The sequence below is a fragment of the Amblyomma maculatum genome, chromosome 1, assembly GCF_055883805.1.
Source record: "Amblyomma maculatum isolate TAMU_Amacu chromosome 1, ASM5588380v1, whole genome shotgun sequence".
Classification (NCBI taxonomy): Eukaryota; Metazoa; Arthropoda; class Arachnida; order Ixodida; family Ixodidae; genus Amblyomma; species Amblyomma maculatum.
Window position 1 is genome coordinate 318,789,124 of NC_139344.1, and position 21,810 is coordinate 318,810,933.

General features: G+C 48.5%; 1 protein-coding gene across 1 annotated transcript; it reads right to left on the bottom strand.

The window, feature by feature from the left end:
• Positions 1-293: 293 nt before the first annotated feature.
• Positions 294-19,874, bottom strand: LOC146207223 (uncharacterized). Its single transcript, XM_084576201.1, has 5 exons — positions 19,664-19,874; positions 12,235-12,266; positions 11,299-11,330; positions 2,861-4,357; positions 294-2,024 (listed from the first exon to the last, which is right to left on the bottom strand). Exons 2-5 carry the CDS (start codon positions 12,263-12,265, stop codon positions 780-782), a joined length of 2,805 nt encoding a protein of 934 aa, XP_084432327.1. The 5' UTR covers position 12,266; positions 19,664-19,874; the 3' UTR covers positions 294-779.
• Positions 19,875-21,810: the final 1,936 nt, after the last annotated feature.

The window sequence follows — 21,810 nt, forward strand, 5'->3', positions numbered from 1 at the left end:
GATGCTCGATATGTGCAGTTTTTGTCAGTTAGACAGCCCAAGGGTTTCATTTCAGGACTTTGCATTGTGCATTGCAAGCCTTAGTCCAAATGCTTTGAAACTGAAGAAAACTTTCCTTCCCACCTCCGGAACTTGGCACTTATTTGAATACTACGAGATCCACACTACGAGGCTCATAAGTAAACCACTTAGGCCCCAGATGTTTTACTGAAGGCTATACCGTCGCTCTGGCGCTCTCTGCTTCATATATATGCAAAGCGAGTAGTGCAGGCGCAAGAAGAGGATCGTAGAGCTTTTAACAAAACAATCTTTTATTTCAACTTCGAAACATATATTATAGAAAAGAGGACTGGAAGCATAAATTACAAAATACTGTGCACTTCGTAGATCTCTTATGCCGGACAAACAAGCAAGTCAGAGAGACAAGAAAGAGAGCAGGAGGAAGGCCACCCCGACCAGGTGTCCAACTCAAGTACACGCGTCGGACTCCCGGTATCCCCTGGTATATATTAGATATGTGTTGTCCTCTTTGCTATAATATACTTGTAACAATTTAACAAACATGTTGCACGTAAACTCATTGCGATGAACACAGCCACTCCCGGAGACAAGCTGTACAAGTCGCCTCCGCAGACAGGTGAAGCACTCACACTTACGCGCGCGCACTCATCGGCACTCGCTGTATATGACCCAACAACACGCATGGATTGGTATCTTACAGAGACCGCTCGATTTCTAACAGCATACAAAAGGGAGAAGCCGTAATGGGCGCTATATGCTCAGTAGTAGCTAGGGTACTTGAGCTGGCCACTGTCAGGTCCGCTGTTTCCGTTTTCGCCGTTTCCATTGTGATGCGGGGACGGGAGCTCAGGTGCAGCAGTGTGGCCACCATGGGCCGGACCGCCAGCGGTTGTTGGCCTTCCACCTCCGGTCGCGTAGTGATCTCCGCCTGCCGCGTAGTCGGCTGCCGTAGTCCCAAAGCCTGCGCTGATCTTGCCACCCCTGTGACCTCCGGCGCCGTAGCCAGGCCGGCCAGCATCGCCATAGTCGTCTTCGTCACCGTCTGTCAAATCAGCACCAAGTGCTGGGCTTCCATGAGCCGGCCCTGTGGTGCCTCCGTGGTGTGGTCCTCCGTGAGTAGGGCCACCGTGAGCAGGCCCAGTGGTGCCGCCATGGTGTGGTCCACCGTGTGTGAAACCATCGTGGGCAGGTCCCGTGGTTCCACTGACGTGTGGTCCTCCATGAGTCAGGCCGTCATGAGCAAGGCTTGTGGTCCCACCGTGGTGTGGACCCGTGTGAGCTGGGCCGTCGTGTCCTGGGCCTCCGGTGTGCGTGGCTGGACCACCAAACCCGGGACCGCCATGCGTGGGACCAGTGTGTGGGGCACCATGAGTTACACCGGGACCTCCGTGAGTGAGGCCTGTGTGGCCAGGTACGTGAGCGGTGGGGCCGTAGCCGGGAGCACCGTCAGTGAAGCCACCGTCAGCGAAGCCGCCCTCAGCTGGGCCAGTGTGACCAATACCGCCGTGTGTGGCTTGTCCGTCGTGGGCAGTTCCAGTGTGCCCTGGGCCATGGTGAGCGGGAGCAGTATGTCCGGGACCATGATGAGCAGGCGCAGTGTGTCCGGCACCGTGGATAGCGGGTCCAGTATGTCCAGGAGCGTGGTGGTCAGGACCAGTGTGGGGAGCACCGGGAGCTCCAGTAAACGAGCTGGAAGGGGTAGTTGCAGGATATCCCACGGTCGAGGGTGGACCAAACTGTCCTAGAGTGGCATCGGGTGCGCCTACTTCTGGTGCACCATGCTGAGGCTCTGCTGCGCCGTATACACCACCCGGCACGCCACCTGCAGGACCGGCACCTTCTGGGGCGACGTAGAGCTGAGAGTTCAGATGGTACAGCGAGGGTGTCTCGTCGCACTCGAAGTTGTACCACCAGTCACAAACGAAGAACCTCTGGTTAAAGACAGTGCCGTTGGGGCAGAGGAACGCGTCGTGTCGGCCGTCTTCTTGGCATATGTGGAAGACCTGCGAAAATGTGGACATATGTTATTGTATTTATTTCTGTAAAGTTAACTGCGTGCCGATGTGATACGCGTTTGTCCGCAGCGGCACTGAAAAATCATCATAACTGGCCGACGCGAAGGAATAAAGTGATATCATAGTGTATTTTAAGAAGATTATATATTGATATGACAAATAAATTTCCTGCCCCCGTAGGTGGTGTAATTGAACTAAGAATCTATGCTCTTCCCAGATTGGCACCATTGATGTAAATAAAACACATATTCATTCATCCGGTTTATTATTCAGACAATTGCATTTTTGCAGGTGGAATTCGAAATTAAGAAGAAATAGACATGGGCAGGACATGTAGTTCGAAGGGAGGATAACCGATGGTCTCTAAGAATAACCAATTGGATTCCTAAGGAGGGTAAGCATAGCAGGTGGCGACATAAAATTAGGTGGGTGGATGAGATTAAGAAATTCGCTGGGGTCAAGTTGTAGCAGTTAGCACAGGACCGAGTTAATTGGAGGAAAATGGGAGATGCCTTCGCCCTGCAGTGCGTATATACCGGCTGATGATGATGATGGTCTACCAGGAATAATTTATCTTATTTACCCACAGTTTTATTGCCAACACAAATTCTTCATTGTAAAATCCCAACGTAAGCAGAATCCCGGCGAATATTTCTCTCAAACATCGCGGACATTCTTCTGACCAGGGCAAATGTGCAAGCAGTTACAAATTTTACCTTTGCATAATTATCATATGGCTGCTATATATGCATAGGAAAAGATCACATGTAACAACGTGATAGGTACTTCATAGGCAGTAGATTTGACAGAGGAGCGCTACTTACTTGGCACTTTGCGTCCATATCACCGTAGTATCCAGCATATTCTTGATTCTTGCAGCTGAATCCTGTGCTTGGAATGGAGTTGTAGACAGGATAGTCCTGTCCGGGCGTACCTCTGATAGCTGGCCATGACTGGCCGTCATCTCCGTGGTACTGTCCGTCGTCGTGTGGACCACCTCCAACATCTTGACCGGCTTGTGGACCACCGTGGGGGAAGCCATCAGCGCCTTCTGGAGGTAGTGTCGAAATTTTCGGCAGGCCGAAGAAAGGGGCTTCTGTGGATGGGAAGTGGCCGCCGACGGGACCCCCATTTACGCCTCCATGTTCACCGGCTGCTCCAGTATGGGGATGGCCAGGGAAGGCATGCGGTACGGTTACGCCCGGTACTGCATGGGTCGGTGTGTGGGCAGGCCCACCCGTTACTCCATCTCCCTCGAAACCGGGTCCAGCATGTCCATTCTGTGGTCCTGGGTAGTCTTCCGAGCCAGGTCCAGTCGTCTTGAAGGGTTCGAAAGTCGTATCGTGTCCAGCTCCACCACCGTGAGACAGCCCTGTGGTGCCTCCGTGAGCCGGAGTGTAGGCAGGAGCGGGTCTCCCATGGTGGGCAGCGTGATCGCTGTGACCACCGTGGCCCACGTGAGAGTCGTGGACTGGAGTTCCAGTGGCCTTGAATGGTTCGAATCGATCTCCAGTGTGAGCGCCGTCTCCCGTTGCAGGAACGTGACCAGTGTGACCACTACCAGGAAATGTGGTCGTTCCCGTGTAATCGGGCCCTGCCGTATGCCCATACGGTCCGGGAGTTGCGTGGTGCGGTGCGCCGCCGATGTGTGGTCCCGTTCCGTGGTGAGGCCCGGCCGTGTGATGAGGAGTGCCCGTGTGGTGCGTCGTTACGCCGGTGTGGTGAGGACCTCCGGTGTGAACAAGGTCCCCGCCCTGGAGCGGTCCTCCAGTGTGGTGAGTTAGCCCCGTATCATGAGGTGCACCGGTATGGTGGGGCTGCCCGGTATGATGAGGTCCCCCGGTATGGTGGGGAGCTCCAGTATGGTGGGTCGATCCGGTATGATGGGGAGCTCCAGTGTGGTGGGGAGCTCCAGTATGGTGAGGACTTCCAGTCTGAAGGAGGTCTCCCGCATGGTGAGGCGCTCCGGTGTGGTGAGGTCCCCCAGTGTGATGAGGAACGCCGGTGAAATGGGTGGCTCCCGTGTGATGAGGAGCGCCAGTGTGGTGAGAACCTCCGGCGTGATGGGGCGCCTGGGTGTCAAGGCTATGCCCAGCATGACCATTGGTGGGGGTGTGTCCGAAACCATCTCCTCCATCTTGCTGGCCGGGGCCATAAGCACCGCCTCCGTTCGGGAAGGCACCGTTCCCTCCAGCATGGGGCGCCGGGAGGTCACCGGTTGTGTAATCGCGCACGTCGCCGTAATCAGACGGAGCCGGTGTGGTTGGCCCGGAAATTTGGTTGAGAAGTTCGTCAGCCCCGCCATAACCGCCGGGCGGTCGCTGCGTACAAAGATAAAAGAACGCGCCCGGGGAAAGGCAACGCCATCAAAAGTCAGAGCAGGGCAAAGAGGTGAACCATAAAGCTCCGCCCGCTGAGTCAGATAAGCAGCTATTTCCTGTTAAACTTCCTATGCAATCAACCACCCGCGAAATGACGGAGGCACCTAAAGACGTAAAGACGTTGCGCAGTATCACACTAATTCTCCTCGTAAAGCCGTGCACAACATTCTCTTTTGCGGGGCAAGAACTGCGTAGTTCAGAAAAATTGGTTCTGTACGCTCTTCTCCTTCCTGCCTCTAAACGGTAATAGAGTCAATTAATGATGTATAAGGAAGCCAATGCAGAACGTAGGCGGCAATATAGATACCGCGGCAACAGCGATTCAGCAAAAAAGTAAGCAAATAAGCGAATAAGCGAATAGAGTTTGCGGTCCGTAGCTTCGGAACGAGTGTGCGCTCTACAGCCACTGCAGCCACGAGCTGGTGGACGAGCGAGTTTCTTGAAAGATCGCCGTGACTTCCCTCTGTGCATGACCGAAATCGCCGCCGCGTTTCTGGACGCTGGCGGCGGCTTCGGCTGCTACGCGACGCCTTCTCCATACTCTTCGAGAGAGACATTTATGGCGGGTAAATAAAGCTTCCAGGAAGGCGAGAGCTCCTACGGTCAAGAAAAGGGCACGCGGTTTTTCTAGCACGTGTAACGAAACATGTATATTTGGAGAAAGAAAGAACATATGTGGAAGTGAGTTTTGCGCGTAGCTACAGGAAGCTTCTTGAACCGGAAAACGCTGTTGGAAAGGAAATGTTGAGGATCTTCTCAATATATGCTATCGTAGACACGAACGATGCTTCCTTTTATTTTTTTTTTCAGTAATTATAATAACGTCTCTGTTTTCCCCTAGGAAAACGACAAATATAATAACTGCTTTTCGCGTCACTGTAGCTGTCAAACTCTTGGGGGTTGGAGTGGTCGCAAAGACGAGCATGCATGCTCTGGCCTCCAACTCTACTCTGGGCAAATGAAAGCGGGAAAGGCAAGAAAAGGGAGAGAATGAAAATGAAAGACGTTCGCTGCTATACTACACGGGTGATTTAAGGCTTGTTCAGTAAATTTCGCCACTGAGGGAAGCGATTACGTTTGCAAACTCTTGGTTAACAACCTTTTTGCTGAACACTCCTTCGTGAAAAAAATCAAACGCGTCCTTTTTATGTTAGAATACCTAAATACATTGATTTGTCTATAATCCCATCACCATTGTACGCTGAGATAACGTTTAACCGTTACTTTAGGCTTATTTCTAATGCTTGCGTTATTGGCCCAGAGAAGACATTGCATCACCATTGCAGCTGTATCGGTAGTATTATTAAAGCACGTGGCGTCGCGACCAGCTCTCGTTGTGTTGTACATTGCTACGCCAAAGCAACGTCACACCACTCGTTCAGTGCACTAACTAGGCCAGTGCATGCCGTCACTGAGCATTGTACGGTAGACAAAAGGTCTGTGTCTGTACCTCCTCGTCCCGAGTTTAAGGACAAGATACAAGAACCGCCGAGGCTCCCTCACGGCTTCCTATCGAAGCTCGCAGTTCTTGAAACAAGTAGAAAAATAGCTCTACGCCACGCAGATACTCAATGTCGCTGTCAGTCGCGCGCGCTGAACTCATACCGTGGTGCCCGTCTCAACGACGGTCATGCAGCGGCTCGTACTCTGTCACCGGCAGATTAAACGCAGGCAAGCGATCTCCCCTGCTGTGACCTGACACGCCCCGCAATCCGTGAGACCGGAATCGGACGGCGCGTGTGCGATCCGACGGCATTCACAGCTTTGGGCATATCACACACAATGCTACACTCCTGACAAGGCCTGCATTGCCTTGTGCTGATTCGAACGATTTTTATGCGCCTCTTCTCCGTTCTGCCTACGCGGTAAATGACGGGAATGGAGCTGTGAAGCGTGCGATGTTTCTGGCAGTACATAGTCGTACTGAGGGAAAGAGACAGAAGTGTGTCGAATGCGTCGTCTTATTTTAAATATTATATGACCGTCACTTACGTGTGTGCGCGCTCAGAGTAAGCAGGCGCTTTGTGGCGGTAAACAGAACCCATGCAGTAGCCTTTGAGAGGCTACTCAAGAGGTCAAAATGTCGCTAAAATAACGTGTGCTTGAGAACAATTAAGAAGTCATTTTCTACGTCGTCTTCTCTCATCTACATGCCATAGGCACCGCCGCAATGGTGCAGTGGTTAGGGCGTTCAACTGCTGTGCTTCTGCCACAACTTCTGCCGCTCCTTGTTTTTTAAACTCTTTCTTTTTTTCAGCCAAGGTAGAAGGGTCAGCATTTTCTTTTAACTACCGAGTTCTTTATCGTTCGGGACTTATATATCAGCTGCAATTTTCTCGGAAGAAATGAGGCGCCATAGACGAAGCAACAAAAAAAAAGAAGAAGAAAAAGGATAAGAAGAAGCGTTCCTCGGCAAATGCTCCAGGGCATGGAACCACTGCTTCGCGTAGAAGAAAACAAAATTAATAGCTATTTCGCTCCTAATCGACTTTATGGTCACCGCATTGGGAAGTGCCAACTGTAGCTGCGAAAAACGGGGGGATGCAAGCAGCTCGACCATGCTGCCAAAGCAGGGCCACCTGGAGCAGTTCCGTTCTCCCCACTGGGTGCCTGCAGAGGCAACGTTTTGCATGTACTGTGCACCTCTGCCTAATGCCAGATAGCAGGCTATGCCTCAGTCAATCACATTGCAGTAACTTGTGAACGCCAAGAGTAGGTCTGGCCCAGCCCTTCCGAAGTTAGTTGACAGTACGAAAACGCAGCGTCTCGAATATGATTTTTCGGTGTTCTCTTTCCGAGATGCATTAAGCTAAATATACGTGACGGCTGTTATTGCGATCCTAAAAGTAAATGTCACAGAGGTGTCCTTTAGAGAAACAGTCTGCAAATGTTTTTTCCTGGACGACGACCTCAGCATCGCAAAAAACGTTCTCGCTTCATCCTGTATTCGTCCTTCTAAACGATAGCGCTCTAAAGACCATATTGTTCTCCCATCTGGAAAGTGGTAATCAAGATGTGCAGAACGGAATAGAAAGAGAAACGGAGAGGGAACGAGAAAAAATATTTCGAAGAAAGCTTCGACCCGTAGGCTTCACAAGATGCTAACCTCAATTGCCTCTTTATTTTCTTCGCAGTCCGGCCCACGATCTTGAAGAAGACGAAGCTTTTGGGTGGAACTTTTATTGGGGTTCGTTATTCGATCAGAGCCCGTTTTCCTGCCTTTCCTGACCTTCTCTTTAAGTTGGTAGAGTGTACCAGCGCACTGGCGCTGTTCATTAAACACTGGACGGTGACTGTTGAAATCCTGAGAAACTGCACAGAACCTCCTGTTTCTGGAGTCTTCCCTGCAACTTTTACAACTGCCTCTGTTTTCCCACTTCATTACGTCATTACCGTTTTGTCCACGCTCTTAATTCCCCGATTCGATGCTCGTGGCTGCCTGTCTGACGAACCCTTTGAGCTCCTCTACGCGGAGAGTGCCCATGTTTTCGTGTTGATCTCGTTCCTTATCGCTTTCCTTTTAGCTTTTCCATTCCTTCGCTCACTTCCGGGAATGGCATCACCGCGGTCTTGTCGTCGTCGGTGCCCCTTCTCTCTTCGTAGAGGTTAAAGACTTCGCCGACGACAAGGCGGGCGCGGTTCCCGCATAACAGCGAGTGAAAAAGGACAGGAAAAAAGACGCAAGTAACAAAAGGTAAATGTGTCTTTGTTCACGGCACAGATCGACGTAACGTGAGTGAACAGCAGAAGGTGCGGTGCTCAAAGAAACGGAAGGGGCTCTGCAGCGAAGTAAGCAGCATGAGCGGTAAGACAAAGAAGTAATAGACAGAGAGGAACGGAATTGGGGCTTTTGGAATATTTGGTCGAGGCCCGCGGCTGTCTACAAGATGGAAGTGCGTGCGCCTCTTCAAATACTCTAAACCGACGTTCCCTCGCGTACCGAAAGATGATTGATTCCTTTTATGTTTATGTACTTCTGTTTGTTTCATTACTGATCTTTGAAAAAGGAAGAAAAATGTTCGTAAATACATCTTAAAATGCACTCGAAGACGGCAGCGGCACCTGTCTTTCCGCAAGGAAGACGGCTCAAAACAGTTGACGTATGGAAGAAAACACGTGGTAAAGTGGCACTGTCTTTAGGAGAAAAGACGCCTCGTTCTTGTCTAGGCCTGCCGCGAATACCGAGTCGAACGGCGTCAGTCTCAGCGTCGTGACCTTATTCCTGTCCCGAACAATGGCAGAGCGGGCAGCAAGACAAAAAGTAACTAGACGAATAGCAACCCGGAGGACTCAGAAAGTATGTAAAAGGACAACGAATAAAAAACTGTGAAGAAAAGAAGGAAGCAAAGAACGCACGTAGGTTGGTCGGCGGGGGCCTGCAGGGCAAAACTCAACCAAAAAAGAATTTCTTCATTTTTGTTTCGGCCCGACCGGCCAGTCGGCCTAAACGGCATTGCTCCTCCACGCCGCGTATGGTGCACCTTGAAACGATGCAGATTCGCCGATCACGACTTCCTTGGCGGACACTCATACCTTCCCCTCTACCCCTTCCCCCACTCACTCCAGCCCCTCTGCGGTTGCCGCTATGCTCTCGCTGATTCGGTTGCACAGTCGAGAGACAAAGGTAGAGCGTGAGAGCCAATATGCTGTTGTTGCAGGTGGTACAAGGGAAGAGAAGTGGAAGTGCGGGCGAAGTGTAGCAGGGGCCGCCGGCAAAGTGTGCGCGCGGAGACAAGACCTGACCATGAATGAACGAGGATGAGGCAAGATGAAGGGAGGGAGGGAGGGAGGCAGTGGTGGTCGGTCGCACTCTTGTTCTAAACTTAGAGCCTCGCGTTCGTGCCGCTGCCGACGCCACATCGGCGGACGTCGTCGTTACTTTCTTCCATCGGCCACCGGCCCCAGGTAGTCTGGCGGATTTTACGGAACGGCCGACCTCCGACACTGTCAGGCCCTTCAGACTAGATTGCACGCTGGGGTATGTGCCCCCACTACACTATGGCCGGCGACACGGTTATGCACATGTGTGGGCGCTGAGTTTCTACACACAGAGGAGGAGGAGCTGCTACTATTTGAAGAACGAAACAGGCCAAGCGGCAGTACTGGTTTCGTAGTCGGCCCCTCGTCTCCTTCTTGAACCTCCGCTACGCGTGGTCGTTAAACACGGTCGAAATTGTCGTCGGCTGACTTCCATAGACGGGCTTCCGCGCCCTTCGACCTCTGTGGCGTTCCCTCTATTTCTTTTCCCCTCCCCTGACCCCACAGCGATTTCCCAGCTTCTTTCTCTAACCGGACACCAAAGGTGGCGTGCGGTATGTGGGGGTGATTAGCGCTACTCGCTTCATTAAAAACATCCTAGCCGTTTCTCCCAAATAAGTGTCCCTGCAGCTGGGCGAACCGTGCGACGCTCTCTCTGCCGCATACAAGAGGGACAAAGTGGGGCGCTTGGAATAAGGAGCGAAGAAAACAAAACACGCGTTAATCGCGCCTGTCTACGCGGGGCGAGGGCTTCTGAATGGAGGACTGTGGCGACCGGAGGCTGCGTGTACGGAAGGAGGCTCCCGTGGCTGCTTGCTATGCGCGAGTGCCCGTTGAACGTGAGATCCAGCGCGATAACAGTGTCTTCGCGTCGCGCTTGGGAAGAGAGCAGCTGGCCGTCGCGCTTTTTGTCTTCATTATACCGCTCAACGAAGACTCCGTGGGGTTCGTTCTTGGTTGTTGTTGTTTTTTTATTCGTTTATAATTTCTTTTCATTTTTCGAAGTGAAGGGAGAAAACTGTTGACGCTTCATAATTTGGACCGCCATTGTTCTGGAAGTGTTTTACAGAGAGATAAGAAAAGCCTCGCTGTGCGAGGATAGCCAGCTTCCGTAACTATATACTGAGTCGAAGCGGTGGTGGGGAAGCGCTGGCAAATATCTCGGGGCCGTACGCCTCTACTAAGCAGGGTATCATGGTAATATCTTTTTTTTTTTATTTCTGGGGAAGGAGTGAGGGGGGGGGGGGTCGAAAGAGGCAAGGCAGCCAATCATATCGTGCACCTTGTTAGCAACGCGTCCTGTTACTAGTACCACACAATGGCAGGCCTTTAAAGCGCACGCCCTGGGAGCATTTAGGCTTTGGCTCTTCAATGGTTTACTTTATATGGTACCGGTCTTACGGTTTAACCTCGCGAAATCGCAGTGTCGTTTTGTCATTTTTTTTTTCTGACCACGTTCGTTGCAACAGGAACTTTAGCATGGCCTGCGTCCTGGAGAATCGGGAAATCCGAATGTATACAGTCGCCAAGTGGGATCGCTAGCAATGGACGCCTTCATTTGGCGTCTAAAACGCGGACTTGCACAATTATCTGAAAAGATTATATGAATTTCTACTTTAGTATCTTTTAACAATAGAAAGCTTTCTGTAGCAAGAAATAATGAATATGTTGTAGTGCGCAGCGCAGCGGGGATAAGGAGAGAAGACCGTAGACAACGCATGCGATGTGGGGTCTCCTGCCCCATCCTGCCCCATCCTGCCCCATTGTGGTTCACACTGCAGTAGTTTGGGACTAATAAACCCGCTCGTCTAAGTTGTTCATTATTAGATACATCAAAATTCGCAGTCAGTGGACTGTCACGCCATAGTGGAGGGGGCTGGTTTAATTTCTACCACTTGGCCCTGTTTAGTTCTCACTGAAATTCCTGTACAAGGAAGCTTTTCAAGCTCATCTCCATCAAAAGGGCAAACCACGAAAGAGCGAAGAAGTTGATTGCCATAGCCACCAGACCCAGTGCGTTGAGTCACATTAGAAGCGATGGTTTCACTAATTGGGTGGTGAGGGCCACTGCAGTGACTGCACAACGTACACACACAACAATTTAGTTGGATAATTAGTCTTACCCTGGCAATGCCGCCGGCGAAGAGAGAGGCTTCTGAAAAAAAAAAAAAAGCAAGCAGATGAGGAGATTAAAAGCACTTCTTCCATGAATGTCTTTCGTCAACTGGTGATTTGTTCGATGTGCTTAGATGTGTCATAACGCGTCTTCATAAGCGAGAGAGAGGCGACCGCATCTGCAACAAGCAGCTATAGACTAATATCCTTCCAGCATGAATGTATCTCTTACAGTGTTTCACTGTAAGCAAGTAAGAAGTCTTGTACCGTCGTCGCAATAGCAATAGCGGTGCTTGTCTTTAACCAGAGCGAAAGCACCGAAATGGTTACGGTACAGAGCCCGCTCGCAGTAAGTACTTGGAACGCCGACCTTAACGCTATCGCTATATAGATAATATTGGGTGATAAGACTGGATCCAGACAAACGGCGGCTATTTGAGGCTATTTTTCATAGAGCCGCCACTTTCTCTGTGGTATCTGCGCTAGCCACACCCACCAGGTTTTGGTTCCACCAGGCTCAATTAGCCGATTTCCCACACTGGTAAGCTGCATAATTAAACGCGCTGAGTTGGTCTCTAGTACAACGACGAAACTCAAATTTGCTCTCCGTTTGCCTTGATCTTTGTGATCAATATTTCAGCAATATATAATTTCTTAATGTCATATTACTATATGTTTTGATCTGCGTTTTTTATTTGTGGCGGTCCATTGAAAATTCCATTTCATTTTTTGCTTGTTATTGTTTTGTTCGATGCGGCCTTTTTAACTAGGTATCCTAAAAGGACTTAAGTAGCGATGATACAACCACCATTTTTCATCGTAGTAATTACAACTTTGATCGGCTAATCAATGCCTCACTCTCTGCACATAAGCGGCAATATCTGCATTAATGCTCCCAGTTGCAGTGAAAATGGCGTTGATCAGGACACCGGTATGATACGTACCGATCACGAAGAGGACTAGCAGGGACTTCATCCTGCAAGAAAACAAACGGATTGTTTAACAAAATTGAATAATCTGAGAATCATCCAAACTGCAAAGGCGCGGGAAGCGATCGGCTTTCAGCCACGATCACCAGCACACACACGGGAGACAAGCATACCAATTTTCTAAACTCGGCAATCAGGCAGCAGTTTTTAAAAGTGCTCCAAATGGAGCATTGTAAACGGCGTATAAAGAAACGATGCCATTGGAAACCATCACCGGCCCTTGAGCGCGCCATAAGATTACACATCCATGCTGTAACCTGTCGGTTAGAGAGAAAAGAGAGGTTGGAACTCTTTGTTGCTTTTTTCTATTTCTTGTTTTCTCATGTCGTTTTTGTTTGTTTTTTCTTGCTGTTCATTGCTTATTTTAATAAGCCGCAGATGCCAGAAGGGCATCGAATTGTGGCGGTGTTCCTAATGCATTCACTTAGACATTTCGAGGTCTGTAAAATGAAGAATAAAGAACAACATCAGGAGATGATTGCTGGTCAGTGAAATCAGCAAATGAAACGGCAGCACGAAATCATTGGCTAAGGCAATGCAGGATGAGACTGCACGGTGCGTCACAAATAGCTCCTTTTCCGTGAAGCGCAGTGGACTCTTCAGCTGGTTTCTATCACCGTAGTGCTCCTTTCGGCAAGCAGCGAAACGATGTATGAAGAACGTCTTGAGTAGCCGACAAACTTTGTTTTCTGTCATGTGCTTTTTCTCCTACATCACTTCTTGATCTCGCGAGGCAGAGTTCGCCCGGTATTCCTCTACATGCGATGAGTCGCTGGTAAATTGAACCGTGCATAAAGACGCCGACAGACTGACCGAATAGAATTCACGAGCGAGTTGCGACCCTCGAGGAAGTCGGGTCAACGCGAATCATTAGTTGGCTTGTTACTGAGCGTATGGGCGTATAAGCCTCCTTGATCTCTCTCGGCGCTGTTCTTAATGGAACCTGGTATTCAGTCACGTGTTTATACATACTTAGAGCGTAATACTAAAAAAAAAAAAAATGAAACGAGGAGGCGGCGGCCTGGATAAGAAGTCGATGTCTCTACATGCTCTACAGGGATGCTTCGCTATAAACTGCACGCAGGCTGAATAAGGAAGTGACAGCAGCAGAACACTGGTTTGAAACGTTGAAGTAGTTAGCACCCATGCGAAGCTGAACGTCATTACTGTATTAAGTGTATACCGAATATTATTGCGTTTTAGTACCAGGGGCATAGAATATGTCTCTGTGTTATTTAAAATTTCGGCGTATTCATGTTATTTCGACCCTCTTAGCTTTGATCGCGTTTTTGCATTACTGTTCGTTCATACCGAAGTACGTAGGGGTTTTCGTGTTTGTGTTCCAAAGAAATACGCTTAGTGCGAGTGGATCATAACGCTCTGTTGCTACGCCACAGAGTTACAGAGTTTAAGAAGAAGCTGTTTTGGCGTATATATTTAGCTGCCCCGAAGAGTCCCTCATTCTTTCCTTACTTCACTATATTATATTTCACCTACTTACTATACTTCAACATTTCGTACGTTGCACACATTCCAAAGCAATCAATCGCGGAAACTAGTACTTTATAATGGAGAAAAAAGTGTGAGGTCTAATTTTGTCATGACAAGCTGTCAGAATGCAAATGGAACGCGGATTGCATATTTCTATTTCGTTTTCTTTTTCCGCGTGGGGGTACGCAAGCTAAGCGTGAGATGCATGAGGCACGTCAGACTTTGTACTTGATGTCAGCTTTTCATTCTTTGTGGTATTGGAGTAAAATACCACGTGCACAGTTAAAAGAATAATGCTGCTTTCAAAAAGATGGTCTGAGGAAAGTAAATGAAATAGGGTGACTAAAACAATATCTGTATGCGTCGCTAGGGTATTCGGGATCGTCGTCTGTGACATTTTCCACCAAGACGATCGTCTGCAGGCCTGGCGAGAAAACGTATCGGTACCAGCGTATGACCCATTAATCGGAACAACTGTACTGCCTTTTTTTTTTTTTTTTTTCTGTCCCTACAGACGCGGTGCGTGCTATCGCTCGATGCGAAAACTGTTGCAATGCCGTGTACGCAGGTGTGAGTGACCTGCGCTGTCTCCGCAAAAGCAAACACGTCCAAATCCTGAGCGCTGCATCTCGTCAGTCGTATCATCGCTCACTGTCGCCGTCGCCCCGCAGACGCGACACGTGGAGCACGACGTTTTAGTTCCCGACGCTCTGTTAGGTTCCTCTCCACCGCAGAAAGCATTTCGCAAGAGAAAAAGAAAGCTTCGTTGTGGAGCGCGGTTGGCACATAGCTGGCGAACGCCAACGAAGCGCCATTAATCCCATTCGGGAGTGTTTTGAATTTGTTTCTGACAAGCCGGTGTTGCCTGAATCTTTACTGTGCGTCCTTTCTTAAGGTTCTGGTGACGCTTCGTCACGGCCTACTGCTCCTTTGCTTTGTTCTGTTCTTTTTTAACACTGTAGCACCACGTTGATCTCTTTCTTCTTTTATATAGCTCCTAACTACACGAAAAAGATCTCTGTTCGATTGCATATGTCAAAGATTTGTTTCTTGAAAGTTATACTTCGAGTCTTTTTCGTTTACCAAGTTAAATAATTTCTTCCTTTAAACTGCTCGCTACAACCTATAAAGGCACCCTCGAAGCTTGTCATGTGAGTACAGATGATTTCCCTTTTAAAACCCCTGGGCTATAGCGTGCATTTACCTCGTTTCCTGTTTTAACATACGAAAAACTGCTCTTCTGACGTCTGTGTCCTGTTTCAACTAATTGGGATGACTGTCTACCTCTTCCACTCTCTTCTTTCTATTTCTCAGCAGACGACTATCGTTAGGAAGAGGAAGCCGCTCGTAGGCGCCTTTGTGCAGTCGCAATCTGTCTGTGCACACAGGTGTCTATACGACGCCTCGCCTGTAGCATCATAGGGGCTGCCGAGCGCGCCCCCAACGGCGCTTTTATGGAGGCACGAGATTGTCGCCCATAATGCACATTTATGCGACAGCGTGCATGCAGACGACGCTAAAAGAGGATGCAGACGACGACCGTCGTCTGCATCTCCTTAACGCCGTGGCTGCTGCGAGGTGCATTGTTTTCTAATGCGCCCCTAAGACGTCACTCAAACATTGCCGCCGCCATTGTAACGAGAGCGAGTGTGCGGCGGCGGTTCCGAAATAGGCTGGCGCCCGAAGAGGGAAGCTGGCGAAGACAGTTGCCGCATAGATACGCGCACCAACGAGGTGTCAGCGGAGATGGCTTTCGCGATGAAGGCCTTTCACCTTTCGAATGGCGGCGCGTGCTACCGCTCCGGAGCCGGAGGCCCGCCGACATTTCGGGACAGCCGACAATGTACATAAAATCACCTCAAGAGGCGCGTGTTCCGGCCCGATGAGGAACTGCCCTTTCCTCGGCACCTGTAGCTGCCAGGTCCAGTGGAGAGGACGTTGGGCGGCTTTCTTTGGCTACGGTCTTTTTCGGGACTCGAAAGTGGTCTGTTAGTCTGTTAGTTTTTTTTATTATTGTTGTTATTGCTACGGCCTCATTTCTAAGTTTTTTTTTTCTTTTTCTTCTTCCTCTTTCGTCGAGAACGCAGGATATAGTGTAGGCGAGCCATTGCCACATGAAACGGCTGAAACCGAGGAAAACACAGTAAGGATATGCAATACCTGCTACGGTGTGCTGTCTCTGGGTCATCTTGAGCTTTCCTGCTCAAACCAGAACGTAGGGAAGATGAGCGAGATGGGGCGTGTGGGACTAGCTGCCGTATATTCGGTGGCAGAAGATGCGGGAACCGCTAAATTTGAGCCACGTCGCGGTGGGTGGCGGGTGCGTGATGCGAAAGAGAGGCTGACAGTTTGGTTTAAGGTTATGGTCATAACAAAGCTCCTTTGATGCGGCGGATTCGGTGACCACACTCCGACGATCGTCTTTTTTTTTTTCTTCTCTACTGGCGCTTTGGTCATGTGGTTCGTACCGGTTTCGTCTGCTCGTGCTTATTTTTGTCGTTCCTGCCCTGTCCTTCATTTCTGTTTTTTTTTTCCTTAATTTTGCTAACATTTATTAGCGAGCTCCACCCGACATATGATGCGCTAACGGTGCGAGAAATAAGTCACCGATTGCGTATCTTCGCAAGACGTAACAGGTAAATGCCATTTTAGCGAACGTTTCGCGATGCCTGTGTGTGATCCAGTAATAACTGAAAAATGAGCAATGCCTTTATTGCAACGTATGGTGTGACTTTTGGCTGCTGTGTGGGAAATTGAGAAATTAGAAGGCATATGGGTATATGACGGATAGAAGGCATATGGGTATAGTTGAAAACTTGACTTCTTTGGTTCTTTACATCCTTCAGAGCTACGCGTCGTTAATCGACCTGTCTTACATTTAACTTTTTTTTCTATCATCTGAGCATGGGGAGTTTCGTGTCTTCAGTCCCCATTTAGTCTTGTAGATGTACATGTTGATTTTGTGTGAACATTTATTTTAATAATGAGAAGGCCTGCATGGGCTCGGCGAATGAGGAGAATGGGGTTTTAGGCTACTAGACACGGCAGGTTTCATACACTGTTCTTTGTGCTAGGCAATATTTAGCGCGCAAAAACAAAGGCGGCAACTTTTTAACCATTCACAAGCGCTGTTATTTAAGCTGCTATGAGAGAAAAGAATAACAATTAGAAAAAAAGGAGGCTCTTGGGATGAAATCCTTAATAAAGCCTGCTTAAAAACTCTAATTATTTTATTGATCATTATGATCATTATCAGTCAGATAAAATTACTACCAGGCGAAGTCCTTCCCCATACTTCTACAATCAAACCGATCTTGTTCTGGCTGCACCCACTTGACCCCTACAGACTTCTTAACCCCATCCGACCACCTAACCTTCTGCCGCCCACTGCTAAGCTATCTTCCCTTGGAACCCAATTCATTACCCTTAGCGTCAATCGGTTATCCCCTCTATGCATTACATGTCCTCTCAATTTACATTTCTTCTTCTTGATTTCCACTAAGATGTAATTAATTCGAGTTATTTCTCTGAACCACATTGCACGCTTCCTATCTCATAAAGTTATATCTACCATTTTCTGTTCAAAGCTCTCAACTTAAGTAGAGCTCTTTTCGTTAGACTGTTTCAGCCCCGTAGGTGAGTACCGGTAAGACGCCACTGTTTTGTACGTACTTTCTTCTTGAGTGGGATACCGCAAAACTACTAGTAATAACCGGCGAGCACTTGTCAAATGCGCTCCATCCCAATCTTATACTCCTAGTTATTTCCTGTTCGTAGTCCGGACCTGCGGTTACTACCTGTTCTAAATAGACACACTCGCCTACGGCTTCCAGGGCTTTGTAATGCGTTGTTCCTTTCCGAGGCTGTTGAACACTACCTTTCATATTATATTCGATTAAATAATATGCAGTGAACAGTCCGTTAGACGAGCACCTTGCCATGATGATATATAGGCTTGAAAACTTGGTCAATCTGTTGTCAGTATCACCCTTAGTACCAAACGTCGATGGCAACACCGATGCCAAAGACTGGTGTTGCCGCTTTGGCAGCATTCCCACAAAGCTCACGTAATACGGGAAGGCCCACTTCAACTGTCACGCCAATAAGATTGCATTACCCTATAAGCCACTTGGTCTCGCACTTCCTGTTCCCCGTAATAATACGCAAACGTGACCCGCTTCTGTCTCCCGTTGTCGAAATGTCGCGAGCTTTTCTTCTTATCACGGTGATCAATTCACACCTGAGTGGTAATACATGCACGATGACTCGGCGGAAACCTGCGCAAGATTGCTACATTTGGAAACCACGGAGCAGGCATGCGCTCAAAAATGCTCTCCTTTGCACAAATACATGGGCGCCGGATACGGTTCGGGACTGTCTTGAAGGTCGCGAGAGCGCGACAAAAGCAGCGCCTCGCTTGGGCGTAGCGCTGCCGTCCACGCTCCGATGGGCACGGCGGCAGAAGCGCGCTGATGTATTCAAGGGTACACCCCGATACTCGCCCAAGCGACATGCTCTTCGGGCTGCGGAAAATAGTGTGGCGAAACGTTTTTTTATAATTTGGCGCCGAAACTAGCTTGAGAGATGCGCGTCAGTCTTGTCGCGTTTTTTTTTTTTTTTTTTTTTTTTTCATTTCAGGTTAGGTAGATGAGGCCTCGGGACAAGTCCCTCTACTAAGCATGCTTTGCTGCTGAATGCTTAAAAGCATCTGTAAGGCTTAACTGTAATCCTATCCACGAATTTATGGCTTGACCTTTTATGTGCTCTTCCGTTCTTTTTTATTTTCTTTTTTTTCCGGACCATATATGGGACCGAAGAATACCTTGTGGCTTAGATTTTCTATTGTAATTGTTTTTGTTTTACTACATTTGCCCCAAAATGGCAATTGCCTTCGCAGGAAACTTACTCATTCGCGGTGCCTAAGTAATTAGGTTTTCTAAGATATTATTTCACTGAGGGTTGATTGATACATCGTATTTAATGGAAATCTTCTGCGTAAGTAACAAGGCGAACGTAAAAGTGAAACATACACGTGTGCTATTAATTTTACCTAAATCTTTTTTACTTCCTTTTTACTTCCTTTCGTCACGAAGCCATCAGTCGCAATAGGCAGTGATTCACGTGCAGCAGAATAGAGCGTTGAAGCTTACCACAACATTTGTCGGAATATAGGAAGTCAATAAATCCAAACGTGCAGCCTATGGACATGCAGAACTTGCTTAACTGATTTCATACTGTGCTTTCAGGCCGCAAGGAAACCGAGGGCATGGACAAGTCCTAGTTCACCATGGTCTGAAAACTTTTGCGGAAAACTGTACTTTCTTTAGACACACAACGAGTTCTAGTTTACCGGCAGAAAATAAACAGTTACAAGGTAAATTTGTTCTGTTTTGATGCAGTATCGATTCGTGTTCCACTTTGCACACATAGTTACTGCCATCAAACAGGGGCACGATTTTAACCCCTGCCAATCAATCAGCTCTTTCACAAATTAAAAAAAAAAAAAGAAAATGGAGTGTGCGAGATCACATGGGCAAGAAAACATTGCGCGCACTTGATCACGCTCGGGTAACTAAATAAATTAACGTTGTGGAGGCACAAAAAAAAAAAGAAAAAAAGATAGAAGCAGTGAAGAACGGAAGCATGAGGATAGAAAGTACTGGCGGGAAACAAGACGTCAGGTCCGCGGTGTAGTATATCCAAGGAGGAACACTCGAAGCCGTGAAAGCGCCGCCAGGAGGTAGCCGGGGAGGCGGGGTGGAGGTAGCCGTTGTTTAGCCGGCGGGGAGTGGTAGGCGGCGGAGAAGCATCGGCAACAGCAGCAGCTCTCTTTACAAGCCTCCGGGCGGCACTTGGGCATTGACAACTCATGGCGCCCGGTTTCACCTCTTACCTGTGCGCCTGGCTCTACGGGGCCCACCGCCGAAACGCTGACGGCGAGTCGTGACGATCACCACCACACTGTCTTCGAAGGGGACGTCTGCTCCTCGTGGAGCGCGACGAGCGTCGTGCTTTTGGGGACCCCTGCTCGTCCGTGTACAACCGGGGCACACACGGCTACTCACTCGGGGATGATATGAGGGGAGATGCACCTCTGAGAGGGCACCGCCGGGACCTTATATACAGGAAACCATCCTCCAGACCACGTGACCCCTCTCCCGGAGCCGGCGGAACGGAGTTTTCACTTTCTTCGGATGCTCCAGATTCTGGGCGGAGAGAAGGATTCGAGTGAAGGAACGTTCCTTCCCTCATTTCTCCTTCCCCCCCTCCAACCTCCTCCTTGAAGAAGAAGCTGAGAGTGACAGCGGCAGCTTCGCTTTTCCGACAACCCTTCCACTCTCGTCGCCGGCATCCCTTCCCTTCAACGCCGGAGACGTAGTCGGCGCGGATCATCCCAGCATCCCGTCACCGACCTTCGGACGGACGACGTCAGAGACTCCTCCCTTTTGCTGCTGCTGCCACGGATGCCTACACACGAGCGTCTTCCACTCTGAGCTGCCCGTACTGTGCGGACAAGAAATGTGTAAAAACTCCAGGTGGTGCTTGTCGTTGTTGTTGTTGAAGAGTATGAGACTGGCATCGCGACCTTGTGGGAACGCTTCTCCTGCCGAAAGAAGGGTCAATGGCGTGCCGTTTCCATTTGCTGACTCCCTCTCTCGCTTGTTCTTTTTTTTTTTTTTATTTACTCAAGCAGTGACGATGCTTCTGTTTTTGTGAAAGTGACAAGTCGCTATTGAGTGGGGGCTAAGGCAAGTTAGCCCTGCTGTGGCATACCGAGGTCAGATTGCGACACTGAAGCCAATCTCGACTTGCAGCCTGAATAATCAGCTGCCCGGTCATCAGGATTCAGCCACAAAGTAGAAGCGGTGCAACGGAGCGGTCCAATGATATAGTGGCTGTGTATGCCCGACCTTTCTCGTATACCAGGTTGCCAGTGATGGCAAGTTGGGAAATTTTGGTTTCAGTGTATTATGCACTGGTACCAGGTCTCATAGACGGCACTGCCGTGCCGTTGAGGCAACTGCACATGACAGATCTTTTGTAGATTTGCGCTAAGACGACGTTTACACTGTCGCTATTCTAAAAAGCCTTAAATTCGTAACTGGTGCGTAGCTGGGGAGATAATATTTTCTTTCTTTAGAGATTTTATAGATGTTTTACACAGAATTCCTTATCAGGCTGTTCGCAAAATAACTCAAATAACTCGGCTGCCCTTCATGTCTTAATGCCTGCCACTACTGACTTGAACGGCCACATGGTGCAGCGGGTGAAAAGAATGGAATATGTTTAGATCAAGTAATATTGATACAAGGTTTGATTTTTGTTGTAATGACAGAGCGCTGTCTGAGAAACTACAGTAATATTGTCTATGATAAAGGATTTAATATGCGGCCGTGTATGTATAATTAACAGGTAGATGGTTTATACACTGACTTTACTGTTATCAGGATATAAGGCTGTTATCCATAGATCATAATAGAAGGCATATCTTGCATCTGTATAATACCTTGCAATCTTCTCGCTTGCCTTATATGATTTGTGCTCAGTATTTCTTATAACTCCCTCTGCATTGCGATATATTGTTTATTATATTTATAGATTTGTATAATTACCACTGCTTTCCTGTACTTGTGATTGTGGTTTTGTTTTTTACCCAGTTTGCTGATATCTTTGTATTTGTCCCCCCTTACACAATGCCTCTCTGGAGGCCTGTAAGGTATATGTAAACAAATAAATAATGTTAATGTTGAGCCTAAAGTGGGGCAATGCGTATTTCTTTAACCATTTCCATCAACATGTTATAACGAGATGAGGGGAGATGACAGAAATAATGCATCATCAAAAAAATAACAAATTATCACGTAAGTCGACTTTAAAAGAAGGGAAGATAATGTTTCTCTCAGAGTGAGTACCAGTTTAAGTTGCTAAGCAGTTCGGGTATTCGTTACAAGAAAATCAGGATAATCTGGAAATACACGGGGGAATCGATCGGCACAATGATATAAAAGCGCTCAGTCGTGTGTAGAGCTAAAGATGCCA